At 34.4% G+C, this 13,072-nt stretch overlaps 1 protein-coding gene across 1 annotated transcript in view; it reads right to left on the bottom strand.

The window, feature by feature from the left end:
* The window catches only part of SLC12A2 (solute carrier family 12 (sodium/potassium/chloride transporter), member 2), a 104,816-nt gene that overhangs the window by 41,319 nt on the left and 50,425 nt on the right, over positions 1 to 13,072 (bottom strand). Inside the window, exons 7-11 of the mRNA XM_011942097.1 lie at positions 12,356 to 12,464; positions 9,148 to 9,275; positions 8,965 to 9,049; positions 5,930 to 6,081; positions 240 to 347 (exon numbers count right to left, since the gene is read on the bottom strand). Coding sequence (XP_011797487.1) covers positions 240 to 347; positions 5,930 to 6,081; positions 8,965 to 9,049; positions 9,148 to 9,275; positions 12,356 to 12,464 — 582 coding nt within the window. The remainder of the gene's footprint in view (positions 1 to 239; positions 348 to 5,929; positions 6,082 to 8,964; positions 9,050 to 9,147; positions 9,276 to 12,355; positions 12,465 to 13,072) is intronic.

Below are 13,072 nucleotides of genomic sequence, written 5' to 3'. Positions count from 1 at the left end.
AAGACAACTCAGACTATACCTTGACAGCAGGCAAATGCACAAACGTTTATATAAATAAACATATTCACATTCATTCATACACGTAAAATTATGTATGTCTTTATGTGCATATATGTATCATATGTATGTATATATATGGTTGACAGAAGCAAATAAATTTGTAAATAGCAACAATTCCAAATTAAGAAGCATTACTTTAACTCTCCCTTTAATAAAGCCTGTAATATAAAAACACTTACCTGAAATATTTTGGGAGCACTCACAAGGGATGCTAATGCTGAAGAAAGAGTGGCTGAAAAGATACCTGCAGAAATTAATGGTGTAAATCCTGACACCATACTCATTACCTTAAATAAAAGTGACAAAAATAGAAAAATAAATCTCACAATTCAGAAAAAACACAATATTATGTGGTCACATTTTGAAGCAGGTTAACACTGGGGATAATTTTATAGTAATAACAACAATGCTATGTGCATTACAAATATCTGAAACAAATTTACCACTAGGCCTTACCTTAAGAAAACCTTTTCATTCGTAAAATGTTAAACACACACAATGGCAGAGAGAAGAAAATAATGAACTGCTAACATCCACCACCTAATTTCAGCAATGATCAACGTAGGGCCATTCCCACAATATTTTGAAACAAGTCCCAGATATCCTTTAACACATAAATATTTCAGTACATATCTCTAACAGGTAAGGACTTTTGAAAACTTAACTATAATGCCACTGTCACAGCTTAAAAACTTAATAATTGCTTAACAGTACCACAAAAAGGCAAGTCAGCATTCAAATTCCCAAAATTACCCTTTTTTATCTTTCAAAAATAGTCTGTTCAAATCAGGATCCAAAAAAAAAAAAGTTACACATTATATTTGGTTTATGTGTCTCTTCAGTCTTTTTCAATCAACAGGTTCACATTTCCTTTTCCTTTTATTATGTTTCTATCATTTCTCTCATGGAGATCTCATGCTCTGGATTTTTCGGACTTCATCATCATTCTGTTGCTTAACCTCTTCTCATTTCTGTAATTCTAGTAAACTAGTACTATCTAGACAGTTAATCAAAATGAGGTAAAAGTTTTGGCAAGAGTATTGCATAAGTGCCATCATGTACTTCTATTAGGAAGGCTGTTTCTTATGTTAAGATAGTATTGTGGTTAGACTATTTTTTTCTAAGCCTTTATCTTTTAGAAAAAAATGTGGAAATATTTCCAGCTGAAGATATGATCTAAAGTCTAGGGTTTTGCTCTAAATAATCTGGCATAGGAGGAGTAGTTACACAGGAAACAAAATTAATCATGCATTGATAACTGATAAACCTGGGTATTATAGGTATTAGGTGTATTATATTGCTTTCTCTATTGTACATGTTCAAATATTCAAATATTTCCTCTTAGAAAACTTAAAAAAAAAAAAAAACCACCAACAATAAAGGACTGATCACCAAGCTCATGAATCAGGTAAATTCAAACTGAGGGGCACAATTCAAAACAACCTGGTTCAAATGCTGAAACTGTCAATGTCATGAAGATTACTGTGGGCTAGAAACTCCCCTAGATTAAATGATTTTAAAATGACACGATAACTAAATACTATGTGTGATCCTAGATGAATCTTGGACTTAGAAAAAATACTATAAAGGACATTACTGGGACAAGTGGAGAAATATGAACATAGGATATATATTTAAATAACAGTACTTCATCAATGTTTAATTTCTTAAGTAGGATAACCATATTGTGCTTACACAAAATGCGTTAAATACTTCAAAATGATTGTCATGTCATGATGTCTATAACTTATTTGAGGAGAAAAAGACTATACATATACACATACAAAGCAAACGGTACAATATAAACTAGTAAATATAACTGAAGGATAAATACACAGGTATTCACTGTGTACTTCTGAATCTGTGAAACTTGTCGAAACACAAAATTAAAGTGGATGAGTTGTGTGGTGGATTCAACTACTGTCAACTTGAGCAGCTGTGAATGGTATTATAAATTTCCCAGCAGTGAATGGTGATCATCACTCAGATTATTTGCTTCATTGGTAGAGATTTTATCTTTCATTTATATTGACTAAGAACATGTCAACTGAGACCAAAGAGATAAGGAAATCAGGTTTTAAGCTGTTTCTGTCACACACTTGACTGTAAAATTTAATAGTTTAAACCAAATGAAAAGTTAGCAACGGGTACAATCCCTGTCCACAATGCATAAGCCTGATTTCATGTACACATAAACCACCCTGTTGACTAAACATCTTTCCCTAGATCTTCCATTAGATTTAAGGTTAAATATGAAGAATACATCTCTGAAGTGTTTTAAAGACAGTAGCACAGACTTCTAACAGTGGGGAGAAAATCTGAAAAGATTATTTTCTACTCAGCCCTTTAATAACAATTTGGTAGTTATATATATGCTGTGCATTTTTCATAGTCACTATTTTTTCACGGCAATGCTGGATTACTTAGAACTGACAACCTTATCTTTAGGGAAGGAGACTGTGAAGGACAGATGAGTCAAGATTAAAATGAATAAACCTAATTTCTGCTATACAGCCTCATTAGATCACACAAAATTCTACATCTGTTGTAATGATCTCAAAGTTAAATTAAGTACAAAGAAAGAGATAAGTGGACGAAAGTAGAGCAAGACTTTATGATACATTCTGCATTGTAGGAGTAAGGCAAAACTGACACCACCAGCATTACTATAACCTTTTCTCTTCCATGTTGAGGAAACAATACATTTTCCCTTCTTCCATCAGTTATAAATTGAAGTAAATTATGATCCAGACTTTTCACCTGGAAATACTATGTTTTGGGGCCTGCTATAATAGGTTTCCTGTTTTCTAGTAAATAGTTGAACAGTTATCCAATAACCTCTGTACTTCTCAACATGTAATGGTAAAATATCAGCAGCAAGGATAATAATATTGAATGTAAATAATATTAATGTCAACGATATACAGTGGAAACAGATGAAAAAATGACCGTGTTGTCTCTAAAGGGGAAAAAAAGACAAAAGTCTAATAAAAGCTAAAAGATAGCAAGTAAACAAAATGAACGGTAAAAGTCTGTGTGGGGGTGTGTGTTGAAGATGATTTGGGATTCAAGAAAATCTTCATGGAACTAAGTCGCCTTGAAGTCAGGCGGATTTGGACATGGAAAAATAAACCACAGGAGAATTCCAAGCAGAGTGAAGCAATGACTAAAGGAAGAGAGTAGGGTATGTATGTGTGCATGCACAAACACACTCAGTGCCTGGAGTCCAGTGGGAACAGAAGGCAGTGAGGCTTAAGAAGAGGTATGAAGGGCTCTGACTGATTTAGACTAAAGCTCGCATTTTGTTTATTACGCAACAGTGAGTCAAAGGTTTCAGAGGACATTATAATGTAGAAATACAGCAAGCAATATAAAACTATATATACAATTTAAAATTTAAGAGCAACAAGATGACCCAAATAACTTTATTTCCTGAAGTATGAAAAGGTGATTATGAAGTATGACTTGTACAGATCTTATGACGGAGACTCCAACTTACATACTCTTCAGTTATGTCCTATCCACCATTCTTCATCATCCAAATGCCAAGGTATTTATATTTTCACAAGATTTTCCCTCATGTTGTATCACTTTACAAAGTATTTTTGAAAAGTTTACTTACTTTAAATTAGAAAAGCAGCTTTACTTATACCAAATTCCTCTTTGCTTGAATGAGTCCATACTAGACTTGATAAAGACAACAGACTTTTCTATCTTAAGGCCACACAGAAATCTGACTGGTATTTTCAGTCACTGGGCAAAGACCAACGTTTGTGCCTTCCATACACAATATCAATGTCAGAATTGGCCTGAATCATTAGCTGGATATGAATACTTTCTTTCATTCCTACAATTCTGCCTAGTCTCATGACTAGAAAACACAAACTTCTATTACATAATTGAGTTCAATATTTGTAACCACGGAAAGTACAGTAAATTGCTTCAAACTACATAATAAAAAATAAAAACAATGCCTTTACAAATTTTAGTTAAAATTGTATTGTAAAATTTACAGACTACATAAAACACAGAATTTTAAATACATTAAAATCCAAATTATTCTGTTTATACAATACTAAAAAAATTACAAAGCAAAATTTTTATTTTTCTTTGGAAATCAGCAGAACCACATACTCTATGAATTTACAATAGAATACTTTGATTTAATCTCCTGAATCCACACCTTTGTGTTCTTTCTACCATCCTAGGACTGAACAAACAACTCAAAATTATCCTCCAAATTAATTTTAGTAATTTATTTTCCCCTTACATAATCTTTTCTGTTTCTAAAAACGCATAAATCTGGCAGACTAAAATTTCATTTCATTTTCAGTACCTTAATAGAGGTAACAATAAACAGCAGAACTGACAGCCTCCAAATACTTGAGAAGTACTACTAACCTATCCAGTTTGTATGTTTTAGAAATTCACTAGCTTTCAAGTATCCATTCAGAATTAAATTCTGTTGTTAAATGTTAAATGGTGATTTCATGCTGAATGACTTTATATGATCCGTATCTAATAAAGTAACACTACGACTGACACCTATCAATACTTTTATAAAGGCCATTTATATATAAAGCAATTATGAAGACTACACTAATTAGAAAACTGAACTCAGTTGGTATGGGTTTAAACTGCGCAAAATAAAAATACTTAGTTGTAAATTTAACAAAATACATACAGGACACGTATGCTGAAAACGACAAAATGCTAACTGAAAAAAAATCAAAGACAATACAAATAAATGGAGAGATGATGTTTATGAATTGAACACTCAACATAGTCAATTCTCTCCAAATTGATATACACCAGTTTAATGTAAATTCCTATCAAAATCCCAACAAGACTTTTTAAAAATAAATGTAAGGTACTTGGGTGATAGGTGTGCCAAAATCTCAGACTCCATCACAACACAATTCATCTATGTAACCAGAAACCACATGTAACCCAAAAACTACTGAAGTGATAAAAAAAATTAAAAAGTAAATTAATTAACACACACACACACACACAAGGTTATTTTAAATTTTTATATGGAAAGACCAATGAACTAAAATAGCTAAAACAATTTTTTTAGAAAGGCTAAAATGGGAGGAATTAATCTACCTGACCTCAAAACTTACCATTTAACTACAGTAATTAAGAATGTGTGGTACTGATACAAGGACAGACACAAAGATCAACAGAATAGAATCCAGAATCCAAAAACAGACCCATACAAATATGACCATGTGCAAGATGATTCCATGCTTTCTAAAGCAGTATATTTACATGCTACATATATAAATACACACACACTCATATATATATGTTATATGCTGTTATAAAAACATTAACTTCCAGGGGTTCTTTGCTCTTGAACATCCTCAGATTTTATCCATTCATATTTTAGTTTGCCCAATTAGATATCTACAGTTTTAGGGGAACATAAAGAACAACCGGCCAGGCACAGTGGCTCACACCTGCCATCCCAGCACTTTGTGAAGCCCAGGCAGGTGGATCACTTGACATCAGGAGTTCGAGACCAGCCTAGCCAACATGGTAAAACCCCACCCTTACTAAAAATACAAAAATTAGCTGGGCGTGGTGGCAGGCGCCTGCAGTCCCAGCTACATGGGAGATTGACGTGAGAGAATCGTTTGAACCTAGGAGGCGGAGGTTGCAGCAAGCCAAGATAGCACCACCGTGCTACAGCCTGGGGGACAGAGCAAAACTCTATCTCAATAAAAAATTAAAAATTAAGAAAAATAAAATAACAACTGTCTTTCCTTCTATGCTATGGCTATATTGTGAATAGTCAGATTTGATAGTAGTCTCACCCCTAGATAAATACAGAATGTCTGTATATTACAAAGCCAAGGCTCACCTGGAAGTTGTTCATTAGGCCATAGGAACAAGGACTGATTTCACAAGATGAAAAATCAAAGTTTAATTTGCAGGCTGCAGAAGTACAGTTTGTTAACTCTGTGACAATAGTGTCATTAACGTTTCCAGTGGCATCTCGAACAACACAAGAACCTAAAGTTGTGACAAGACACAAGTGACAACAAGAATAATATACTTAATATCTACCTTCATTTCAAAATTACATATATATATATTTATAAAGAAACCAAAGTATTGACTATACATCTACTCAATTATAATAGCATACATTGCATTTACAGTTAAGACTTTACCTGGAACAGAATTTGTAAAGCATCATGGTCCCCAATATTTGGTGAAACTGAATCTTTTATAAAGAATAGTATTTACACATAAACACTTAAAAATCATGTAAACAGAGTTGTGGAAAATGGTATACTAGCAAACTATTTCCTAGCCTATTTGGTAAAGATGTCCTTATATGAAAACACGATACTGAAAGAGTTCCAAACGGCAGTGATGTTTTCCTATACTCCAAATATTTATACTTGAACGTGGCTAAAAATCAGACTTCAGGTAATACCACTCTTCTGTGAGGGAAAATAATTTGAATATTAATGAATTATAATTATATTTAAATCTCTGTCTCAAATATGATTACCCTAAAAAGAAGAAAACACATGGTATCTAAGATTTGCTTAAAAATAACCCGTAGAGCAGAGTGACTTGGAAATAGATGAAACAAGATTAAGCATGTACTAATATTTTTGCTAACTGTTTTGAAGCTGCATAATAATTATTGAGCTAATTTGAAAATGCTCCCTTCTCTTCCATAAAATTGAAAACTTCCGTAATAAAATATTTAAAAAGTGACCTTGAAGCAAGCTTTATTATTCGGAGTAACGTGTAATGCACAACTAATGGTAATTACCGTTCCTTATACTTTAAAGATTTTTACTTTCTGAAGCACTTTTTCAGTATTATTTCATCATATATTGAGGTAAAAATTACATGCATGACAGCAAAAATTGAATAAACAGAACTAAGTATGAGAAGGGAGGATATTTTAATGACTAGGCAGACTATACAGTTCCTTGTTTTTCCATTTTTTCATCTACCATTCAGAACAGTCCTTGAAAAACCATGTTTCCATAAAGGTACCTCTGAAACAACTGGCAAATGAAGGGAGTACAGAGCCTTGCAAATCCCCCCAGCCCTAAAGTAACTGTATTTTCATGTGCTTTGCATTCTGATAGTCTATGCCTGAAATTTTTTGGGGAAAAAAGGTTCCACTGCTTTGAGTTTAACAAGCACTGGTGTAGAGGCTGCCTTTACTGGCCTAGCTACTGAACATCAGCATCAAGGGGTTACTCCTATTGTTCCAAGGGCTAATGTAGACAGAATGAAATGCGTACGAGGGCTAGCAATGTTAGAGGGTAAAATAAAAAGAGAAAATGTTCATTTGCTATAACAAACTATTTTACAAGCTAAAACATAATCAATTATGTCACTTTAAGACTAAATTTACTTTAAATAATGTATACAAGCATGCTAGGAACTTTCAGGGGAACCCATATATTTTGCTAAGCATATATATTCATCTGTTTTTTCAAAATAAATTTCAAGGTATTTGTCTATGAATTCTAAGGATAAATGAAATCCAAATTCATTTGTAAATGCCAATTCAGGCTGGGCGTGGTGGCTCACGCCTGTAATCCCAGCACTTTGGGAGGTTAAGGCGGGTAGATCACCTGATGTCAGGAGTTTGAGACCAGCCTGGCCAACATGGTGAAACCCCATCTCTACTAAAAACACAAAAATTAGCCAGGTGTGGTGGCAGGTGCCTGTAATCCCAGCTACTCAGGAGGCTGAGGCACGAGAATTGCTTGAACCCAGGAGGCGGAGGTTGCAGTGAGCCAAGATCAAGCCACTGCACTCCAGCCTGGGCCAGAGAGTAAGACTCCATCTCAAAAACCAAAAACAAAAGGCAATTCAGCCCACCCTGATATTATTAGTATTTCTGTCATGTAGTGACATTTCCAAATTACATTTAAGCAACTAGAAGCAGAGTTTATAAATATAAATCTGCTATTACTTCCCAGCATATCAGTGAATATATAGCAAAAATGAAATTTTCTTACCAAATCCAATAGAAACCTCATATTGTGTAGCCTATGGGCTTGGAGTTTATGATTCTTCACATTAGTATTAAACTAAGATTTACTTTTGCATTATGCTTAAGAAATTTAACTGTAAAGCTTGACAAATGCAAACCATATGTAAACTAATAGTAATTCATAGAAAATAGCCTTGAAGACTTTATTTAAAACAAACAACGAAAAAACCTTCTTTGCCATGAAAACAAATCTCTAAAACAAATGCCACTATCTTTGGTAGTGAAATCTCTGAGCTTCTATTTTCTCATCTGTAAGAAAAGGTTTAGAGACTGGTTGACCACTTAAGTCCTTTCAAGCTCTAAAATACCATGATCCCATGAAGTAACAACATGGTTTTGAAATCATTTTCATTCAATCTAGTAAGAATTTAGTAAAACTTTTCCTAAGTAAAACTTAGTATGTCCTATTCTTCGAAACCAGTGTTTTTATAGTAAAAAATTGCCAAGCATTGCTTAATAGCCTTGAAAGAATCTTCATATACTATTTAAAAAAAAAAAAAAACCATCTTCAAAAAAGTTCAGAAATTTGTAGCAGTAAAATTCATTTGCTTCTACATATGAATTGTTTTCAATAAATATATCTCAGTGGAATGAGTTTACAGATGCAATTTCATATAATTTTCTAATTTACCATAATTAATAAAAATACTGGAAATGCCATAAAGCATTTGGTGGTTTAGATAATGTCTATAGAAGTTATTATTAGTTTTCTAAAAACTGTTCTTGAATTATAATAAGCGATTCCATGTCTTTTTATTGAAATATTTCTGAATTTATAAGTTAGCAAATGTCATAAAAGTATTTATAGTATGTACATCATGAAATTTCTGCAACACATAAAGAAATGTAAAACTATTTACCTACAGATACTGCAATTCCTACGTAAACCAATGTAGTAATTAAAATGGCTAGGAGAGTTCCTTTGGGTATGGCTGATTGAGGATCCTAGAAGACAAGAAGATTTTTTAAAGTCTATCTGTAAAAATAAATATATGTATTCCACTTTAAAGTATATAATTGATATAGCACTTTATAATACTTACTGCAAGATCACCTGAGATATTTGCTCCAGCCAGAATACCAGTTGCAGCAGGAAAAAAGATGGCAAATACAGAAAAGAAAGTCTCTTCCTCTCGAAAATCTGGCCCAAAGTTCTCATTAAATATTTCAGCTGTAGAAAACAAAATATTTTTGACAATTAATGGAGAGCAAATTAGACTACAATAATTGAGGTCAAGAATAACAGGTATATATGACCCCTAACTTTTCTTCAGTTAAAGTAACTAGCAAATTTTTGCATATTTCCTAGTTCAAGTATTTGGTGTTCTTTTCTTGTATGAGACAACGGTTTACAACCAAAATGATCATCTGATCTGATTCATGTCCCATTTTTGTATACCTCGCCAATTACGTTTCAAGAGCCTCTAACTGAATTGTTATGACTAGCCCAAATGCAAATCAAAATGTGGATAATCCCCTAAATCTCTGAGGTAAAAGAAACAAGAAAGGAGGTAGAAAAACAAAAGGGGGCATGGCGTGGTGCCTCACACCTGTAATTTCAGTACGTGGGGAGGCCAAGGCAGGCAGATTTCTTGAGCCCAGCAGTTCGAGACCAGCCTCGGCAACATAGGAAGACCTTGTCTCTATAAATAATTAAAAAATTAGCCAGGAGTGGTGGCACATGCCTGTGGTCCCAGCTACTTGGGAGGCTGGGGTGGGAGAATCATTTAAGCCTGGACAGTCGACACTGCAGTTACCCATGATCATGCCATTGCACTCCAGCCTGGGTGACAGAGTGAGACCCCATCTCAAGGAAGAAAAAAAAAGGAAAACGAAAGCAACATCATAATAATATAGAATCAATTTTTTGATAGCTTCCAACTTACATTACTATCTGTATAGATTTTGGTCCACAGCTTTCTTTACTATCCAGTGACCTATTGATTTTTGAGGCTGTCAGACAATTAGCTAAGGTACCCTAAATAAAGTTCCTTTTGATTTCAACAACAATAAAAGCTACAACTAGACCTACTGTTTTCATCTACGACTCTAAGATAACCGATTAACTGTATTGTATCCATCTGAGTAGCTACCATGTGTCAGGTCCTGTACTAGAGCTTTCTAGCATCTCGAAGTACTTAGAGATGCAATATAAACAAGTTAGACATTGTTCCTGCCTTCATGGAATTTAAGAGTCTCAATAGCAAATGACAAAATAAGAAACAGGTAATTATAAACAGCAGTAAATATTCTGATGAAAACAGGGAGTTGAATAACAAATGAGAGAGAGAATCTAATTCAATGTGGTTACAAAAGGCTAAGCAAATATAAGGAAGGAAACAATACTTAAGCTAAGAGTTTGCTGAGCAAGAATCAGTCATGTGATGATCAGGGAAAAAGAGTACACCAGAAAAGAAACACAACATGTATGAAGACCCCAAAGTAGAAAAAGGTTTAACTCTTTTGAGGAAATAAAAGAAGATAAGACTCTTACAGTAAGGGGAAGAATTAAATGAGAATGGAGTGACCACTGAGGGACAGAGTATGAATATTTTATAAAAGTTAAATTTATCCTAAATAAAATGGAAAATCAAAGTAGGGTCATAAACACACAAATGACATATACTATTAAAGTGTGGACAATGGACTGAAAGATTCAACATCTGAAACAGGGAGGCTGATTAGGAGGTTGCTGCAGAGGTTCAATCTAGAGATAGGAAAATAAATGCACTGATTAGAAAAGGATCAAAATTAATAGGAGCAGGTAGGATGGGAAACACTAAGATCCTGGTTTCAGTTACTTAGATGGAAAAGCTTGAGAAGAAATAAGCAGGAGAGACTTCAAATAATCAATTGGATATATATTTATGTTAGAACTTCAAAGGAGAGATTCAGGAATAGAAACAGGTCAGTCATCTTAATAGTATTTTGAGGGCCGGGCGCGGTGGCTCAAGCCTGTAATCCCAGCACTTTGGGAGGCCGAGACGGGCGTATCATGAGGTCAGGAGATCGAGACCATCCTGGCTAACACGGTGAAACCCCGTCTCTACTAAAAATACAAAAACTAGCCGGGCGAGGTGGCGGACGCCTGTAGTCCCAGCTACTCGGGAGGCTGAGGCAGGAGAATGGCGTAAACCCAGGAAGCGGAGCTTGCAGTGAGCTGAGATCTGGCCACTGCACTCCAGTCCGGGCGACAGAGCGAAAAAAAAAAAAAAAAAAATAGCATTTTGAGTCATGAGAATACACACCACCCAAGGGAGAGTATATAGTTAGAAGGTCAGCACGATAATAGTTGTACAATTCTGCATTTAAAGGGGGTAACAGGAGTAATAGTCATAGTGACTAGCGAGTTAGGCACCCAGGGTATCTGACATCGAATAAAATAGACGTGTTTCAAGAAGGAGAAGGAATGACTAAGAGAAATGAAGCAGAGGACAAAAAATTCATAGTGGATCTAGCACCATCTGACTTATTTTGACCAACAAAAGCCAGACGTGAGAGGGGTTAAGGATGAAGCCATTTGGTAGAAGTTTGACAGGGCTATGAACAGTCTCAGAGTATTCTTCCACAGATCACTTATTGACTGCAAAGAAAAAAACAGCAACCTCACAATAGAGAAACTGTGCAGGTATAACCTTGACTAAATCACCAAAACTAACACCACTAAGTAATGGAAAAAACTGCATCATGCACCCTCCAAATGTGGTGCACTAAGAAGGAGACATGGTTCACTTATGTTCCTGACAAAAATGAATAACCCGAATCTATCTATAAAAACAAACAAGACAAACCCAACTGGAGAGATCTCCTAAAAATCAAATGGCCTGCACTCTTGAAAAATGCAATTATACCAAGAAACTAATATTTCTAGTTGCTTTCACAATCTTAGGTGCTTCTAAATTACTGTGCTTAAATATGCTAAAAGAATGAAAGTCATATTAGAACAAAAGTTAGAAATTCAGTTACAAATTCCCAAAACTAGTAGAGAATAAAATCTCCTTTTCTTAGTGGCACTGCTTTCTCTATATTCTATCGCCTTTTGTTGCTAATAATGAAAAAGATGTAAATAGAAGTAATTTTTACTCCAACTGTACAGCATACATAAAGGGGACAAAACTAAATTGTAAATTAGGATGAATCACCAAACCACAGTCAATTCTGTTACAAAATATCTAAAATGTACAACATGTAATTGATAATAGAATTCTATAAACAGGTACCCTTAAAAAATACTGAAACTTTTTTACTTACATTTATAGCCAAAAAACCCTTTTGGCTTCTTGCTCTCCAGTGGGATAAATGTTCCTATGACAAAGTCACCAATAGCAAGAAGTAGGATCACCAAAAGAACAATCTGAGCCTGCAATTTTAAACATTAAAAATTAAAATCAAGAATCTTGTTTCTGTACCTTGATTCAATTCCCCTAGAATATAACTTCCATGAGGGAAAGAATTTCTGTTTTGTTTTGCCTGATTCCCCAGTGCCTTAAACAATGCCACATGCCAAGCAGCTGCTCAATAATTCCTTGTTTAATGAACAAAGAGATCTTTAAAGAAATATCTGGGGGAAAAAAAAAGATAGTAAAAGTGAGATCATGCCGTATTTCTGAAATGAGTTAAAGATGTGCATGCCCTCCCACAAACCAAAAAGCACTGTAAATTCCAAAACACTACAGGCTTTCATTCTAGATCATTCATTCCTGTCTCTTCCACCTTAACACTACAATCTTGACATAGAAAACATGCTGAACACAAACACAAGTTTTATAATGGTCCAAACATAATGTTGAGTGTGTGACTGCTACACGAAAATAAGAAAAAGTACAGAAAGAAGATGACAATATACAGGAGGGAAATTCAAGTAGCAATGGGAATGGAAGGAAAGAGCAATCTATGAAAACAACCATTTCCCCTTCTCCACTCTTAACCTCTCAATAAAACTGAACACTCATGAAAACCGGTGTCATC

Source organism: Colobus angolensis, unplaced genomic scaffold (genome assembly GCF_000951035.1).
Source record: "Colobus angolensis palliatus isolate OR3802 unplaced genomic scaffold, Cang.pa_1.0 Scaffold206, whole genome shotgun sequence".
NCBI classification, from domain to species: Eukaryota; Metazoa; Chordata; class Mammalia; order Primates; family Cercopithecidae; genus Colobus; species Colobus angolensis.
This window is presented reverse-complemented; position numbering and strand designations above follow the sequence as displayed.